Source organism: Monodelphis domestica, chromosome 1 (genome assembly GCF_027887165.1).
Source record: "Monodelphis domestica isolate mMonDom1 chromosome 1, mMonDom1.pri, whole genome shotgun sequence".
NCBI classification, from domain to species: domain Eukaryota; kingdom Metazoa; phylum Chordata; class Mammalia; order Didelphimorphia; family Didelphidae; genus Monodelphis; species Monodelphis domestica.
The window spans coordinates 269,195,899-269,215,598 of NC_077227.1; the positions used below are offsets into that span (position 1 = coordinate 269,195,899).

The 19,700-nt window shown below is 35.5% G+C and overlaps 1 protein-coding gene across 5 annotated transcripts in view; it reads left to right on the forward strand.

Moving 5' to 3' along the window:
- Positions 1-505: 505 nt before the first annotated feature.
- Positions 506-19,700, forward strand: part of PCNX4 (pecanex 4) — a 37,135-nt gene continuing 17,940 nt past the window's right edge. Inside the window, exons 1-7 of one of the 5 annotated variants that reach the window (XM_056810846.1) lie at positions 506-644; positions 1,365-1,477; positions 4,539-5,284; positions 7,311-7,490; positions 7,632-8,146; positions 8,331-8,431; positions 8,587-8,709. In XM_056810846.1, the coding sequence (XP_056666824.1) occupies positions 4,596-5,284; positions 7,311-7,490; positions 7,632-8,146; positions 8,331-8,431; positions 8,587-8,709 (1,608 nt within the window). In that variant the 5' untranslated portion in view covers positions 506-644; positions 1,365-1,477; positions 4,539-4,595. Of the gene's footprint in view, positions 645-716; positions 853-1,364; positions 1,478-4,538; positions 5,285-7,310; positions 7,491-7,631; positions 8,147-8,330; positions 8,432-8,586; positions 8,710-19,700 lie in introns of those variants that run through there. The other 4 variants (XM_056810844.1, XM_056810847.1, XM_056810845.1 and 1 more) reach the window with 4 other exon arrangements.

Below are 19,700 nucleotides of genomic sequence, written 5' to 3' on the forward strand. Positions count from 1 at the left end.
ACAAAATTACCACAGGATCATAGATTTTGTATTGGAAGATATATAATAATATTAAAAAGTTTAGCACAGTTACTGTCAGCAAGTGTTATCTAAATGTTAGTTATTTATTCGCTGTTTTGGTAGTCCTTTATTATTTTATACATAAAACCAAGAAAAGTTAAAAGAGACTCACTCAAGCTAGCACACTTAAAGCAAGAGTCATAGTTTGTTTAGAGGCATATGAACGTACTTGAGTAATGGAGGAAGAATTTGGCGCGTTAATGCCACGAATTAAGTTTTTAAAAAAATGTTTAAAGCATGTGAAGAAAAATAGGTTGGATTATTTATGCTGGCTTCCCCCCCCCCTTTTTTTAATCATGTTTTTTGACTCCCACTGGGAATAAACAGAAATTTTGTCAGCCTTATCTTTCTAGGCAGTCACGCTTTTGACAGGGACCAGAGGCTCTCAAGCAGTCACGTGACTGGCACTGAAGGGGGAGGGAAGAAAGGAAGAGGGCGGAGCAGGGAAAAAATGGTGGGTTGGTTTTGGGGTGGGGTAGACGGAGCATCGGTCTTCAGTCTCGGAGAGGGTAATTCCCTGAATACAAAGCACAACTGCCGAAAGGGGAGGAGAAAAACCCGACACCTAGAGAAAGCAGAGAAAGGTGAGCTTAATAGGTAGGAACAAGAAGACAAGCGGCCACCCATTTGCCTAGCCCGGCCACCGACCCCGCTCACCCGCCCCCACATAAGGATTAGGAAAACGTCGCGGTCGTCTGGGCAACCACGCTTCCGTCGTGGCGCGTCCGGGTGAAAGGTCAGAGGCGGGATCATCACGGCCTCCTTTCTCTGCAGTACCTCATCTCCGCCCCCGTAAGCCTCCATGACTTCTCTTCCCTCACCTCACCCGGTTACTCCGAAGCAGGCGCCTCACCGCCAGGCTTGGGGCAGCGGGCGGAGGGGGAACTTGGGAGGGGCCACGGGGGTGGACCCAGCCTCTCTTCCCGCTTCTCCTCTGGTCTTTGGGTATCGCGGATGCATTGCATAACTTGCCCCTTCCGCCGGGGCGGGGCGGGGGGGGGGGTTGATGTCCCTAGGGGGTGGAACGGGATGGGGGCGGGGAGCGCACCCAGGGCCCGGGCTGGAGCGTGGGCGCGGCCTCTGGAGGCTGGCGAAGGCGGAGTCTATGCCGGCCCCGGATCCTGGCAACGCCTGGACGCGGGCCGGACCTTAGGAAGATCAAGTTTACTTGAGCTATGGAAACGAGGCTTTGTTTGGGAACTGGCCAGAGAATTGGGGATAGTCCAGATCGAGGTTGTTTGTGGGTAGGGATGTGTATGTGTCTTGGAGAGAACTCTTCTACAGGTCTTTCCTCCGCCCTACAGGTCGTTGATACCCATCGGGCGAGAGCTCCCAACCATTTGCAAAAAATAATAAAAATTTTAAAATGCAGCCTCCTGGAGCCCTCATCTATGCGTCTTCACTAGGATAAGATGAGGTACGTTCCCTTTCATCCACATGGAACATACCTCTGTTGCTTTGTTAGGGACAGATAGAGAACTACATTGATCCTGCTATGTAAAATCGCTGCTTTGCATAATTTGCAGCCCCTCCTCCCTACTCCTTCGGTAGAACTCTGCGAATATTGAACTTTAAAAGAATTAAGTTGTGAAGCCCTTTCTCAGAATAAACTCTATAAACTACTACTCTAGGTGATTAGTTTCCATCCCATTGGTAAACTAAATCCTAATACATTAACTTGTTTCGTTATTTAAAAAAAAAAACTTCACTTTTTAATATTTCTTCAAATCTTTTTGTGGAATTTGATCATTAGATATGTTTGATGTTCTCACATTTTGGTTTACAAATTGTCCATTGTAAAACCTTTAAAACTGACCTTTCTTTTCCTGCTTTTTCACCTTTTTGCCCTTGAGGATCCTGCCACTGCAACTATTCACTTGGTTACTGAAAATTCCCCTTAAAAAACTCCTATATTTCTACCTCTGGCTTTTCACATGCCGTTTTACACATTAAGAATGGTCTCTCTTGTTCTTTGCTTGTCTTAATCGGGTCCCTTTCCAGGCCTAGCTCAATCTGGCCAGTGTAAGTCGGTACACGTATATTAAGCACTTAGGGACTGGGAAACTTTGCTAGCTACTAGGGAGACCCACTGTCCCTGCCCTAGAGAAGCTTTTATCCTACATGGGTTATACGGTTCATAGATAATTAAATACAGGAGGTATATAAAAGAAATAGACATTGACTTAGAGGGATACAACTCAGAATTGGAGAAACTTGTCTAAGGCTACACAGGCAGTAAACAGAATTTAGATTCAAACTCCAAATTGTCTAATCTGAAATCTTTTGTTTCCATTATACCACATTACTTTCTCTGAACTAATTTATATGTGAACTTTCAATTCTGAGATTTTGTTAACTTTTATAGCATTATTTTCCATAGCAACCACTGGACCCATGTTGCTCTTTGGTTTTTAATTTTTCATTTATGTTTTTCTCTAGATAGTCAGTTCCCTGAGGACAGGAAGTTATATCTTCTATTATGTTGTATTTGTTTGATGTTTTGCACAGTATTTACAACAGGCATTTAATAAATATTTGAATTTTTGTTAGGAAGCAGGCAAAACAATTTCAACTTCAAGGACTACTGTCTAGCAACTCCCTATGCAAGACTGGAAAGCAAAAGAAGATATTCTTTTTTTTCACACCTCTCAGGGATCCTGTCATCTTAGGTTAAATTCTTCTCAGTCATCTTAATCCTCATTTTGGTTTCAGACTGAGGGATGTGGAGTGAAATGGTATAAGTATTGATTTAGATTTACAGCTCATCATATGGTCCTTTGCTGTGACTTTTTTTTTTAAAGAAGAGTGGAAAATATCTCAGTGATATTCCTCTCATTAAACTTTTGCTTCATTTGGAGATATTTTTTGTTGTACTTGAGGTAATTCTCAAGGAGCTAGACAGTTAGGAAACTTTATCTTAAGTAATCTAGTATTTCTTTTCCAACTTCTTATATATTTTATCTGTAAACCTGCAGAAAACACTTAGATTTTGGTTTCATTTTTTAAATCAAATTTGGAAGAACTCTTAATTATATATTTCTTAAGGAATGGCATAAAACTTTGCATTTTTTAAAGTATTTTAATATTTTAAATTATATTCTGGTTATATATGTAAGTGTCTTATCACCCTAATAGATAAAACTTTATTAGGACAGGTAAAAAATCTTCCTGGTCTTCGTATTTCTCATAGCATTTAAAATGTTATTACTTCATAGTTGGTACTCAGTATATATTTGTTGAATGAGTAAATGTAGGGAGTAGAGAGAAAGGGAAAGAAGAGATGTTGTAGATATAAAAACAAGATCTGAAAAAATGATTGCATGTATCAGTGAAGGAGACAGAAACTGTAGATAACACTGAGATTATAAACCTGAGTCACCTGATAGGGTGAGCTCCTTAACAGAAATAAAATAGCTCTTCCTCAATTGGAGAATACTAATTTTTTGCCTTCCATGAAAAAGCTGTTATACATATTTGTGTCCATATAGATCCTTTTCTTTTCTTTAATTACTTTTGGAAGAATAGGCCTAGAAGAGGATCAAAGAATATGTACTCTCCTCTTACACTTAAAATGATTTAATTTATATGGGTATTTCTGGGGAACACTGTATAATATAGGAAAAGTTCAAACTGCACTTCATTTTGGACTATGTTTTCTTTTGTTCAATTATTAAGTTACATGTATAAAATGAGGAGATTTTGATTAAATGATCCATAAGACCCTCTCCAGCTCTGAATTTTAAGATCATATGAATCTTTAGAATTTCTGCTCGCCTACCCCTTTGAAGAATTTTACTGAAGGGGGACAAAAATGACCCACATAAGCTAAACTATTGTCATTAGAAAACCTGAGGGGAGTATATATGGAGTTTGGTCATGTCCTAACTTCAGAATTTGTAATGTTATTTTTTAAATGACTGACTCATTAATGTGGTCTCTCCTTTGGTATATATTGTAATAGATGTACATCTATTTATCCTATATGATTCTATGTTGCCTGTGTTCTTCCTTAGAACTATGTGCAACATGGGTTAGTCCATCCTCTAGCCCTTTTTAACATTTTGTGAATTGGTATCCAGTGTAACACTCGGGCTGTCCAATTATACTCTCTCACTCTCCCTGCCTGTGCCACACCTCTTTTTTTAGTCTTACATTTCCTAAAATCCTTCATACCACTTCTTCTGAATGGAACACCACTAGAAATGCATGACAGCTGACCAAAACTTACTGTTTTCTCTCCATCGCCCTTTGAGTTACAAACCATGCCAACTCTTCAGGATGGTATTCTAGGATTTGCAACCATGCAGCATCGCCAGGAAAAAACTTGTGGAGTTTTTTAAACAAGATTTTAAAAATATCAAATGATTTATTTTGGCACAATCTGAAATGATAAAAGTATATAACAATACAATTTTAATTACTTTAAAATATTTTTAATAATGTCTTCAAATGATGACCTCTTTTTTTTTTCCTCTCAGATTGAGCTCCATATGGCAGGGAAGATGAGACTTTCACCATATTTCTGAGTGAAAAGAATGGGTCCAGATGTACCTTTGCTGAATGATTACAAGCAGGACTTCTTTTTGAAGCGCTTTCCACAAACAGTTCTTGGAGGTGCTCGATTCAAATTAGGCTATTGTGCCCCTCCTTACATATATGTTAATCAAATAATTCTTTTTCTGATACCATGGGTTTGGGGAGGAATAGGAACACTCTTATACCAATTAGACATTCTGAAAGACTATTATACTGCAGCACTTTCAGGTGGATTAATGTTTATTGTTGGATTTATCATCCAGATGACAAGTTTATACGCAAAAAAGAAATCAGTGACTATAGAACGCATGCTGAATCCAGATACTCTGACAAATGAAGATGAATATGAATCTGCAGGTTGTGCAGATCCTGAAACAATTAAGTTTATAATTCCAGGAAAGAAATATGTAGTCAACATTGTTTTCCATTCTGTTCTTGCTGGATTAATTTGTGGACTTGGAACATGGTATCTGCTTCCCAACAGACTAACCTTATTGTATAGTAACATTGGAGGCACTGTTATGATATTTATATTTGGATGGATAACAGTATGCATAGGAGAATATTCATTAATTGTAAATACGACTACTGAGACTGCTACTTTCCAAACACTCGACACTTATGAAATTACTGCTCTCATGAGGCCTCTTTATATTTTTTTCTTTATTGCTGTGGATCTTGCACACAGGTAAAAAATTTATAAGTTCATTTATAACTGAAACTTTTGATGAAATTAGCTCTAATACAGGAAAATGCACTTAATTTCCTACAATTTGTGTAGAAGATTTATTAAATCATAACCATTTTTTGCTTGTTCTCTCCCCTAAAAGCTGACTTATTTCTCAGTTTCTATAGATTGAAGCTTTCTATTCTCCAGGTTAGTGTCCAGGTAGTACTTTAACAAGCACTCTTACATTTTTAGTCAGCAAAAGAAAACAAACATCTAGTATGTTTCATTTTTCAATAGGCATTTTAATTTTACTACATTTCTGAACAAGACTAACTTTAGTATTCAAATAGTCTCATCACTGTAACAAAATATAATAAGTAATGAATAGCTTCAGAAGAAGGCATGTTTACATGTTAATCTCTTTTCTGGTCTCATTTACAAAGTTAGAGTAATCATAGATTATCTAAGGCCAGATAGATATTTAAAAGTTTTGAAGAAATATATTTTAATGTATATATGTGCATCCCATTAACAAAAAAGAAAGGTTTTTTCCCTTCAATTTATTTGAGTTTTTTTCAAAATCACAATTTTTAAATAGTCTAATAACCCACAGCTAGTTTAAAAAAAATAACAAACCTGATGACATACATTTTGATTTTGATTTGGAAAGTCAACTCCCTGTATAATACCCAGCAGAAATTTTTTTGAAGAGAAAGTATAAATATAACTCAGGCACCTTTATACCTTTGCATTTTATTTATTCTTAAATTAACATTAGAATAAATTTTTGCTAGAAATCTAACAGATTTTACAGATTAGGCACATTTCGTTAAAACAATTTCTAAAAATTTGTTGGAAAAGAAAATAATAAAATACCCCATTTACTGTCAGTGGTAAAAAAAAAAACTTACCTAAAAGTTTTTAAAGATTCAGATACATACAGATACATACAGAATTTGCTCATACCTTTTCAAAAGAACATTGCTTTCTTCAGCAAGTCTAATATTCTTTCCGCTTTACCTGGCTGATAATTTTTACAAGATTAACCAGTTTTTCCAAAACATCATAAATATTTTCTCAAGTGAATAAAAGTAAATTTAAGTATTCTACCCAATTAAAGAATTAAAGGACATTATTACAAATAACCAAATGACTGATTTCCCTGTTTTAGTAGACTAGCTCACTTTTGATTAACCATAGAACTACCCCTATTTCCACATATAGAAATGATTTTTCCATGCTATCTTGGGATGTTTTTTTCTTTTAATGTAAATAACATTGGATTGTCATGATTTGAATTAAGGCAAATGTAAAACATGAAATTTTATTTATGGAGAATAACTTTGAACAATATAATAAGAGACATTTCATTTTTTCTACATAGTTATAATCTTAACATTAGCTTGTTTTAGTTGATTTGTGATGTTAGAAAAATAGAGATAATTTTCTTGTACAGATTAGTATCTTTGATTCTAATTGATCTCAGTTAACTGAATTTAATGTTATCATTCATGAATAATTCACATAAATTAGTAATGTTTAGTCTTCTTAAATATTTAGACTGTGCTGTCTACAATTAGTTGTATGTAAGTTTCTTTTTTCTTCATCATGCACCATGGTATAGGAGAAGGATCACTGGAAGATTGGACCTGGGTTTTAGCTCTGCTGTTTGCTGATTCTGTGACCTTTATTAGATTGTAAGCTTCTTAAAGATGGGGACTGTCTTGTCTCTTATTAAATATTAAATATTATTAATATTATTAAATATCCCTACCTCTTAGTGTATAGTCTTATACTATATATATATATGTATATATATATATATATATATATATATATATATAATGAGAGGTTTGGAATAGATAAAATTCCAACTCAATTCAATTCAACAGATATTGTAACTGTCTACTACATGCAGGGCACTATATACTATACTACAGAAGATACAAGGTCAAAGCAGTTCCTAGCCTCAAGGAATTTAGATTCTTCTGAAATACCATGTAATAACTTATTTTTGTGTGATCTAGAATTTTTTTTCTTGTAGGTTTACAGTTAATTTACCAGCTTTAGAGCAAATCAATCAAATTTTCCACATCTTATTTGTTTTTTTGCCCATTCTGTGGGCAATGGGGACTTTGCCTCCTCCTGATGCACTTTTTCTGTGGGCAATGGAACAGATTTTGGAGTTTGGCCTTGGAGGTTCACCTATGTCAAGCCACCTAAGGTAAATGTTTTTGGAAAATGTTTTTGGAAGTGTTTTTCTTTTTAAAATTTGATTAATTTCTTTTGCTCTATTGCATTTATTTCCAAATAAATATGGACTTTCCCTTGTAAGATTACAGAATTTTTTTTCTTTTTTTCACAGGTTATTAGCTATGTTTCTCGTTTCTGCTGGAACAGCTATAGCATCCTATTTCATTCCCAGCACCATTGGTGTGGTACTTTTCATGACTGGATTTGGATTCTTACTCAGTCTTAACCTAAGTGTGATTGGTTATTCTGAGATTGAAGGCAAAATCAGACAGAGAGCTCCAGCCAAATCAAAGACTCTACATAATAGTTCAAAAAAACTGTTTGGGTGGTGGGAATGCCTTTTTTATTTCATCTTACTTGTTTTAGCACTAATTGAAGCTAGCCTTCTGCATTTCTTCTCTGAGTTTTTAGTCTTTTCTGAAATCAGCCCCCAGACTATCATTAGTTATATTTTGATGGTACTATTTATAGTAACATGGTTGCTTAGGGAAATTCAAAGTGTATATGTGTTTGGAATTTTCCGAAATCCTTTTTATCCAAAGGATGTGAGAACTGTGACTGATTTCTTGGAGAAGCAAACGAGACTTGTGAAAGTTGGTGTTGTCAGACGAATATTGCTAACTCTAGGTAGGAAAATCAATTTAGTAACATATTACTAAATTTCTGAATTTTTCTAAAGTAAAAAAATATTTACTGGCATAATTTCTTAATCAGTTACTTTAATTTTTCAGTTATCTCAATTTACCAAAGTAAGTTATGGTAGAAGGCAATACCTATACCAGAATTTAATTTTTGTTTATTATTATTTCAGTGTCACCTTTTGCTATGATCGCATTTCTTTCACTTGACAGTTCCTTACAAGTACTCCACTCTGTATCTGTTTGCATTGGATTCACAAGAGCCTTTAGAATGGTAATTTTTGTGTGTATTTAAAGTATTTTTCTATTGCCATTTTGAGGAAATGTTTGACTTCTCTAAATATGTGTAACCAGCAAAGTCAAGTGGAATATAATTTTGCTTAGAAGTAAAAATTTGCTTACTAAAAATTGTTAATGTATTTATTACAGGTGTGGCAGAATACAGAAAATGCATTATTGGAAATGGCAGTTGTATCTTTGATGAAGTTGCTCATATTCAATAAAGACTTTTGGTGGAACCAAAGCTTGGACACAGGAATCAAACTTTTATTGGTAAACCTAATTGATTTTAATAATTAATGCATACCCCTTTAATTTTTTAATTTTTCTCAGATGGGATAGACCTTCCACTTTACCTTTTTTAAAAATTTGATGAATCCTGTCTTTGATTTGACTCTAGCTCATTTACTTTAATGCTGGAAGGTTAAAAAAGGTTTAGAAATTATAAACTTTTAAAATTTTAACTAATATGATATCATTGGCTACAGTGAGCAAAAATGAAGTGTTGGGAAGTGTTCAAAAGTAGAGACTGATTTGTAAGTAACAAAAAAGACAGCCACTTGAGTAAACCTCTTTACACTAATACTTTCCATGCCATTGAAAATATCAATTTGAGGTCTTAAGATACCACTGATCACTTATAGTAAGATTATTTATGAATAAATTAATAAGAACTTTTTCCTTTTTTTTTTAAACCCTTACCTTCTGTCTTAGAATCCATACTGTGTATTGGTTCCAAGGTGGGAGAGCAACAAGGGCTAGGCAATGAAAATTAGGTGACTTGTCCAGGGTCACACATCTAGGAAGTGTCTGAGGCCAGACTTGAACCTAGGACCTCTGATCTCTAGGCCTGGCTCTCAGTACACTGAGCTACCCATCTACCCCCATGGCAAAAGCTTTATGTATAAAACCAGAAGTATTTGATTACCATTAAGCTAGAAGGTAGAAGTATTTGATTATTACTCAGTACAAAGACAAAATATAACATATTTTTGGTCACGCATAATAAGTAGACATTTTTTGCATAGAAAGTTTTTTGGTAAGCGATGTTTCTGAAAACATTCAGCTGCTACAGGTAAGTTTGAGGCAATGGTAAAGTTGCATCCTCACTGAAAAATTCTTTGAAGAATCAAATATTTTCAGAAAGAATTATTAAAAATTTATTTATTAAGGGAAGAGATAGAATAGTAAAAACTTCTATTAAAATACAAGGCATTGCTAAATATATTTACATATTTGTATCTTTTATCATATGCATATATATTTATATAAAAAATGAGCAGCCTTGAGTATTTAGCAGAATTGATGTGGGCTTCCAAATTAATCAGAAAGATGAAAGGAAAAAGAAAAATTGTGAGTACTACAATGGGGAATCATAGGGAAAGACTTGTGTATGCAGTTGTGTGAGAGTTGGACTCGATGGGCATTGAGGTCCCTTCTAACTCTCATCCTTAACTCTCTGCCCCTATGTTCCAGGTGTACTATGAAAGACAGTAGGGATACAGTGACAAAAATGAAAGTATGCTTGTACAAAAGGAGCTTACATTTCATTGGAGAGACAACATCTACTTACTTTTAGAATATACATAGGGGTAAATGTATCTGTTGGGAGAGCTCTCACACTTGGTGGGGATGGATAGCACAGGAAAGGCTTCATGTAAGAGGTGGCATCTCAGCAGTTTTGAAGGACACACAATTCTTTAAGAAGGAAGTAAAATGAGAGTAAATTCCTGCCATGAGGGACAACCGGTGCAAAGACATAAGAAATAGGAGATGGAGAGTTATGTGTAAAGTATGAAAAGACCAGTTTGTCACCACCAAGGGGTACCTAAAATGGAGTAATGTGTAATGGGACTTTCTAAAAGCATAGTTTGGGAGCAGGAAGTAAAGTACTTTAAAATCTAAAGAGAGAAAAAATTATATTTAGAGGCAGTAGGAATGTTGAGTTTATGAATAAAGTTATCTTGGCAATTATGTAAAAAAATATATTGTAGAGGTAAGTGCAGAAGTCAGAGAGACTAAGAAAGTATCTCTTAAAAAAAGTCAAAGCTATAAGTATGAGGGCCTGAATGAATGGAGATAAAGGGACAAATGGGAGTGTATATAGAAATAAGATAGGAGTAACAATATTTCACAACTGACTCAGGGAAAATGAGGAGGCAAAAATAAAAATGTCTTCAACCAAGGACAGGTTTGGAGGAAATGTAATGAGCAAGTTGCCCTTGATCTATTCATGTTATTTGGCTACTTCCTTGGTTATTAAAAGATATGGCATATGTAATTGAATGAATATAATAAAAAATGGAATAGGAACAAGGTTGGGAAGGAAAATGTTCCAACTTTCCCAAAAGGAAATAAAACAGAATTTATAAACAGTGAGTCTGACTTTGATTCTGAGATAACTATGAGTCAACATGTTTTCATCCAAGATTAGACTAACCTAATTTTCTGTCCATACTTCTAGTACTTAGAACAATGTGTAATACAGTAAATGTTTAATAAAACTTTACTCACTTGTTGAAAAAAAATGTGCAATTGCAAAATATTATTTTGATAAGATTACTAAACTTAGAGTTGAGAAAATTTAGTTTACCTAGATTTTAGCATATTTTTGCAATGAATGAATATTTATTTAGCACTTACTACATACCACACACTGACCTAAGTACTACAGATAGATCTAAAACAGCAAGAAATATTCTCTGCTATCAATGAGTTCATATTCTAATTGGGAGACAGCACAGAAAAAGGGGTTTGTGTCTTACAGTATTCTTGAGGTGATGAAAAGGTCTAGACTAAATAATAGTACAACTCATTGGATTCAAAATTGGTGGTTGACCAGTCTTAGAGTAGTCTTTAATGTTTCAGTATTCCAGTGAGAATCCCAGGGATCTGTGACTTGAGTTGTGCTTTTTAACATTTTATCAGTTACTTAGATAAAATCATAAATGATATACTCATAAATTTGCAGAAAGCACAAAATTAGGAAGGATAACTAATATTGAGTGACGAATATGGATCCAAAAGGATCTTGACAGGGTAGAGCATTTGGTTGAATATAATAAGATCAAATTCAGTAGGAACAAATGGAATATATTATACTTAGGTTAAAAAAAAAAAAGGAAATTGACCTCGTGAATATAAGATGGAGGCGTGGATAGCCATTCTACAGAAGTTCCAGGGGGCAGCTGGGTAGCTGAGTGGATTGAGAGCCAGTCCTAGAGACGGGAGGTCCTAGGTTCAAATCTGGCCTCAGACACTTCCCAACTATGTGACCCCAGGCAAGCCCCTAAACCCCATTGCCTAGCCCTTACCACCCTTCTGCCTTGGAACCAATACACAGTAGTGATTCCAAGACAGAAGTAAAGGTTTAAAAAAAAAAAAACAAAAAGAACCATTTGAGTGGCCTGCAAGCTAAATAATAGCCAGCAGTAGAATGTGATAGCACAAAAAAAAAAAAGAAAGAAAGAAAATTATTCTTCTACTTGTTCTTTTATTTATGGTTATTTTCTCAATTTCATTTTTTTTGTGTTATCATTATATCCAGCATTTCTAATACTATGTCTGAGTGAAAATGATCAAAATAGACATACTTGTTTGATCCCCAAATATATTGAAATGGATTCTTGTTTATCTCCACTACAAATAATGGTAGCTCTCTTAGTTTACATATATAATACTTACCATTAAAAAAAAAAAAAAAGATTAGGGGGCAGCTGGGTGGCCTAGACACGGGAGGTCCTATGTTCAAATCTGGCCTCAGACATGTTCTAGCTGTGTGACTCTGGGCAAGTCATTTAACCCGCATTGCCTAGCCCTTACCACTCTTCTGCCTTGGAACCAATATACAGTATCAATTCTTAGACAGAAGGTAAGGGTTTAAATTTTTAAATTAAAAAAAAGAAAAGATTTATTTATTTCTACTATATTTCCTATGTAATATTGTGACTTTTAACATTTTTAACAGAAATGGGCATTATATTTTGTTGAAAGCTTCTTCTGCATCTATTGATATAGTTCCAAGGTTTTTGTTGGTTTTGTTATTAATATTGGTTAATTAAGGTTGTATTTTTCCCAATATTAAATTAGCCTTGCATTTCTGGTATAAATCCGACTTGGTCAATTTGTAATATGTTATTTAAATTTTTTCATCTGTTTACAAGGAATATTGGTATATAGCAGTGATGAAGAATCTTTTTGGACTTTTTTAGGGACCTTGTGCCATGCCCCATCCAACCCCAAAGACTGCATGCCAGTGCCCATCCCCCATTCTATGCTATGCCCTGTCCCCAACTGCATGCTTCACCCCCTGACTGTGCAGTGACCCACCCACCCCTACATTCCTGGGGCAGGGCCAGACTACCAGCCCTGGACCAGCTGTACCTCTTGGCTCCTGGGGCCTAAGGGGTGTGGCCACAGCCTCTGCTAGGCTTGGGGGGAGATAGGGGGACTGCTGCTCTCCCTGGGCTGGGCTGAGCTCAGCTGTACTCAGCCCCTATGGTGGTAGAGGGAGGCTAGAATGCCCCAACCCCTGCATTTGGGGGCAGGGCCAGGCTCCTAGCTGGCCTATGGAGAGGTCTCTGCATGCCATAGGTTCACCATCACGAGTGTATAGTTTTTTGGGGGGTTTGTTTTAATTCTCTCTAGTTTATGTTTATCCTTTTATTTATCAAGACCAACTTTTTATCTTAAAAGGAATTTGTTTTAAATGCTTCTTTTACTATTTTTGCAAATAACTTATATGATATTGTAATTAACTGGTTTGAATGTTTGATAGACTTTGCTTATGAATATCCTGAAATATTTTTCTTTAGAAGTTTACTCATGTTCAATTTCTTTTTCTGAAATTGGGCTATTTTAAATTCTCTTATATCTGTTAACTCAAGTATTTTATATTTTTGTAAATATTCATTTATATCATTTAAGTTGTTGGTATTGTTGATATATATATAGTTAGGAGGAATAATTTTTAATAATATGCTCTATTCTTCATTCATTGTGGATTCTCCTTTTTCATTTTGGATACTGGTAATTTGATTTTCCTCTTCTTTTAATTAAATTAGCTAATGGCTTCTCTGTTTTATTGATTTGGTGTTATTCCTACCTCTAACCTCCACACACACCCCAAGTCCTAGTTTTATGTAGATTCAGTAGTTTTCTAATTTTTTTATTTTAATTTTGTTAATTTCTTCTTTAATTTTCAAGGCTTCTCTTTTGCTGTTTACTTTTTAAATTTGCCCATTTGTTGGTATTTTTAGTTGTATTCCAAATTCATTAATCTATCTTTCTCTTTTTTTGTTAATAAAAAAGTATTTAGGGATATGTAATTTCCCATAAGTACTGCTTTGGCAGCATCCCCAAAATTTTGGAATGATGCTTCATTGCCATCATATTTCAAAAATTATTCTTAATACTGTCATTTAATTTCTAATTTCACTCTGTATCTGTAATATTGAATTTTATATCTAAGCCTTTTCCTCTTTGTCCTGATAGACCTAGAAATGTCTTTGCATTCTTTGCCCCAGAGTATCTTCTAAAATTGGGGTAATTAAGAATGAGAAAATAAGTTCTATCCTTATTCCTGTAAACAAATCTGACTCCAACTGAGCGTGTTCAAGGGCACCATGGCTGTATCCTGAATTTCTTTGAACTTAAATATACCTAACTTGATTTCTCCAATTAGATCACTAAGGATATTGGAATCCTGTAATATAGCATGTGACTCCCCCAACCCCAGTTATGAGAAGATCAGAGAGCAACTGAAAAATAATACCACTTCCTCATTAGGTATCCACCAATTATAGATATCTTTGGCTTTTGTGGAAAGGGCTAAATAATGAGCTTTCAGAATTGTATTTAAATGATTCAAGACTCCAGATAAGTTGTCTCTGGTCACTGAGCTCACAGACTTATTGGTTGCTAGCCTTATTAATAAATTAATTTTTCTTTCCTAGAACCAAGTCTTGGAATTTTTGTCATACTTTAATGAAATCATCAGTAGTTTTTAATCTATATACCTCTCTCCCTGTTAATTTCAAGTTATTGCCCTTTATTTTTTTTTCTTTTATCTTTTGTCACCATCTTTTCCCCCAGCTTAAGGTTTTACTTAATATACCTTCCCAAATTTTTTTCAGTCATGTCTGAAGCTTTATGACCCCCTTTGGGGTTTTTGTGGCAAAGATACTAGAGTGGTTTTCCATTTCCTTCCCCTGTTCATTTTACAGATGAGGAAATTGAAGCAAACAAGTTTAAGTGACTTGTCCAGTGTCACACAGCCAGTAAATATCTGAGGCCAAATTTGAATTCAGGAAGATGAATCTTCCTGACTCCAGAACCAGACCTCTGTCCATTGTATCCTATCTGGAACTATCTACCTACTCTATCCTAGATGCCATTCTTATATTTACCCTCATTCTTATAATCCCTTTTCCCTTTTTCTTGTGCTTATCATGTTTCCTTGTTGCATTGAAAGTATCTTACACTAAACTTTAGGTATATATGTATGTAATCTGCCCTCTTTTGGCGAGTTTTTTTTTTTTGTGATATATTTCAGGTAATCCTGTAATTTTTTTTTTAAACCCTTACCTTCTGCCTTGGAGTCAATACTATGTATGTATTGACTCCAAGGCAGAAGAGTGGTAAGGGCTAGGCAATGGGGGTCAAGTGACTTGCCCAGGGTCACACAGCTAGGAAGTGGCTGAGGCCAGATTTGAACCTAGGACCTCCTGTCTCTAGGCCTGGCTCTCAATCCACTGAGCTACCCAGCTGCCCCCTGTAATTCTTAATTCATCTCTTCTTGACCTGGTTTTCATTGATCTATTTTTTAAAATTTATATGAGATATCTTATGTTTTCTTTTGTTTTCTCATTCTTTTGACTTTAAGAATTCTTATTGTCACCTGGAGCCATAATTCCATTTGATCCATTCTGATTTTTAGAGAGTTTGTTGGATGACCCAAATTTACCTTTGTCAGTTACGGTGTGAGATGTTGATCTAAACCTAGTTTTTTCCATACTGCTTTCTAATTTTCCTGGCAATTTTCATCAAATAATGGGTTCTTGCCCCAAAAGCTGGGATCTTTCAGTTTATCAAGAAGTAGCTTGCTGAACTCATTTACCCCAAATCTATCCCATTGATCCAGCCTTCTATCTCTTAGCTAGTACCATATTGTTTTGATGATCACTGCTTTATAGTACAATTTAAGATTTGGTACTGCTAAACCCCCATCCTTCACATTTTTTCATTAGTTCTCTTGATATTCTTGATCTTTTGTTTTTTCAGATGAACTTTGTTAGAATTTTTTCTAATTCTATAAATGTTTTTTGGTAGTTTGATAGGTATGGCACTGAATAAGTAAATTAATTTAGGTAGGATTGTCATATTTATTATATTAGCTTGTCCTACCCATGAGTAATTAATGTTTTTTCCAGTTGTTTAGATCTAGTCTTATTTCTGTGAAAAGTGTTGTGTGGTTGTGTTTTCATTGCATTCTTAAAGACATAGATCATTTTCTTTTCCTCCCCCCCCCAACCCCCCATAGCCGACGCGTAAGTCCACTGGGCATTAGATGTTTTCTTGATTTGAACCCATTGCTTTGTTGATAGTATTTGCATTAGAGTGTTCATTTAGAGTCTATCCTCTGTCATGTCCCCTCAACCTCTGTATTCAGGCAGTTGCTTTTTCTCGGTGTTTCCACTCCCATAGTTTATCCTTTGCTTATGAATGGTGTTTTTTTTTTCTCCTGGATCCCTGAAAGTTGTTCAGGGACATTACACCGCCCCTAATGGAGAAGTCCATTACGTTCGATTATACCACAGTGTATTAGTCTCTGTGTACAATGTTCTCCTGGTTCTGCTCCTCTCGCTCTGCATCACTTCCTGGAGGTTGTTCCAGTCTCCATGGAACTTCTCCACTTTATTATTCCTTTGAGCACAATAGTACTCCATCACCAACATATACCACAGTTTGTTCAGCCATTCCCCAATTGATGGGCATCCCCTCGTTTTCCAGTTTTGGGCCACCACAAAGAGCGCAGCTATGAATATTTTTGTACAAGTCTTTGTGTCCATTATCTCTTTGGGGTACAGACCCAGCAGTGCTATGGCTGGATCAAAGGGTAGACATTCTCTTATCGCCCTTTGGGCATAGTTCCAAATTGCCCTCCAGAATGGTTGGATCAGTTCACAACTCCACCAGCAATGAATTAATGTCCCTACTTTGCCACATCCCCTCCAGCATTCATTACTTTCCTTTGCTGTTATGTTAGCCAATCTGCTAGGTGTGAGGTGATACCTCAGAGTTGTTTTGATTTGCATCTCTCTGATTATAAGAGATGTGGAACACTTCTTCATGTGCTTGTTAATAGTTTTGATTTCTTTATCTGAGAACTGCCTATCCATTTCCCTTGCCCATTTATCAATTGGAGAATGGCTTGATTTTTTGTACAATTGATTTAGCTCATTATAAATATGAGTAATTAAACCTTTGTCAGAGGTTTCTATGAAGATTTTTTCCCAATTTGTTGTTTCCCTTCTGATTTTAGTTATATTGGTTTTGTTTGTACAAAAGCTTTTTAGTTTGATGTAGTCAAAATTATTTATTTTACATTTTGTGATTCTTTCTATATCTTGCTTGGTTTTAAAGCCTTTCCCCTCCCAAAGGTCTGACATGTATACTATTCTGTGTTTACCCAATTTACTTATGGTTTCCTTCTTTATGTTTAAGTCACTCACCCATTTTGAATTTATCTTGGTGTAGGGTGTGAGGTGTTGATCTATTCCTAGTCTCTCCCACACTGTCTTCCAATTTTCCCAGCAGTTTTTATCGAATAGTGGATTTTTGTCCCAAAAGCTGGGATCTTTGGGTTTATCGTATACTGTCTTGCTGAGGTCGTTTTCCCCCAGTCTATTCCACTGATCTTCCTTTCTGTTTCTTAGCCAGTACCAAATTGTTTTGATGACTGCTGCTTTGTAATATAGTTTGAGGTCTGGGACTGCAAGGCCCCCATCATATGTGTTTTTTTTCATTATTTCCCTGGATATCCTTGATCTTTTGTTCTTCCAAATGAACTTTGTTATGGTTTTTTCTAAATCAGTGAAGAAGTATTTTGGTAGTTCAATGGGTATGGCACTAAATAGATAAATAAGTTTGGGTAGGATGGTCATTTTTATTATATTGGCTCGTCCTATCCATGAGCAGTTAATGTTTTTCCAATTGTTCAAGTCTAGTTTTAGTTGTGTGGCGAGTGTTTTGTAGTTGTGTTCATATAGTTCCTGTGTTTGTCTTGGGAGATAGATTCCTAGGTATTTTATTTTGTCTAAGGTGATTTTGAATGGGATTTCTCTTTCTAGTTCTTGCTGCTGAGCTGTGTTGGAGATATATAGAAAAGCTGATGATTTATGTGGGTTTATTTTGTATCCTGCAACTTTGCTAAAGTTGTTGATTATTTCAATTAGCTTTTTGGTTGAATCTCTAGGATTCTTTAAGTAGACCATCATGTCATCCGCAAAGAGTGATAACTTGGTCTCCTCCTTGCCTATTCTGATGCCTTCAATTTCTTTATCTTCTCTAATTGCTACTGCTAGTGTTTCTAGTACAATGTCAAATAGTAGAGGTGATAATGGGCATCCTTGTTTCACTCCTGATCTTATTGGGAATGCATCTAGTTTATCCCCATTGCAGATGATATTAGCTGTTGGTTTTAGATATATACTGTTTATTATTTTTAGGAATGACCCTTCTATTCCTATGCTTTCTAGTGTTTTTAATAGGAATGGGTGTTGTATTTTATCAAAGGCTTTTTCTGCATCTATTGAGATAATCATGTGGTTCTTGCTAGTTTGCTTGTTGATGTGGTCAATTATGTGGATGGTTTTCCTAATGTTGAACCAGCCCTGCATCCCTGGTATGAATCCTACTTGATCATGGTGAATGATCCTTCTGATCACTTGCTGGAGTCTTTTTGCTAGTATCCTATTTAAAATTTTTGCATCTATATTCATTAGGGAGATTGGTCTATAGTTTTCTTTCTCTGTTTTTGACCTGCCTGGTTTTGGAATCAGTACCATGTTTGTGTCGTAAAAGGAGTTTGGTAGAACTCCCTCTTTGCTTATTATGTCAAATAGTTTGTATAGTATTGGGGTTAATTGTTCTCTGAATGTTTGATAGAATTCACAGGTGAATCCATCAGGCCCTGGGGATTTTTTCTTAGGAAGTTCTTTGATGGCTTGATGGATTTCAATTTCTGATATGGGATTATTTAAGAATTCTATTTCCTCTTCTGTTAGTCTAGGCAGTTTGTATTTTTGTATATATTCATCCATTTCTCCTAAATTGGTGTATTTATTGCCATATAATTGGGCAAAGTAATTTCTAATGATTGCCTTAATTTCCTCCTCATTGGAGGTGCTGTCCCCCTTTTCATCTTTAATGCTGTGAATTTTTCATTGCATTCTTATACCACAGTTTGCTTAACTATTTCTAATTGTACCTACTTTGTTTTCAGAGCATAAAATGCTGTTATGAATTTTTTTTGTAAAGAAAGGTACTCTGTAAATATGTGGCTAGATCAGCATTGGGTCAAATCTAACAAGATAAAATTTAACAAGAAGAAATGTAAAGTATAACTAAGCAGCAGTTCTTTGTGTCAAAAGTGATATGACACCCAGCAAAGTTAGTACACTCCTATATAGCAGTAGAGATGCCAGTGATAGGAAGTCAAGTCAACAAGCATTTGAGTTCTTATTAGGTGGCAGGCACTGTGTTAAGTAGTATAGATACAAAGAAAGGCAAAAAATAGTCACCCCAATGAACCCACAGTCTAATGGGGAAGACAATATACAAACAACAACATATAAACAAGATACACACATACAAGACAAATTGGTGGTAATCATTGAGAAAAGAGAGTAGCATGGAGGAAGACTAGAAAAGGCTTCTTGTAGAAGGTAGGATTTTGATTGAGCTACTAAGTAGAGAATCCCAGGTCTGGGTGATAAATAATCCAAGTTGGGCAATGGAGTGTCTTGTTCAAGTAAAAATGCAAGAAGGTCAATGTCCCTAGATCATAGTGTATGTGCAGGGAAGTGAAGTATAAGAAGGCTACAGAAACAAGAAGGAGCAAGTAGGCTTGAAAAGCCAAAGAGAGGATTTTATATTTAATACTGGGAATAATAGGAAGTCACTGGAGTTGAATGAATAAGAGAGTGGAATGGTCATGCCTAGACTGTAGTAAGATCACTTTGACAGTTGAGTGGAGGATGGAC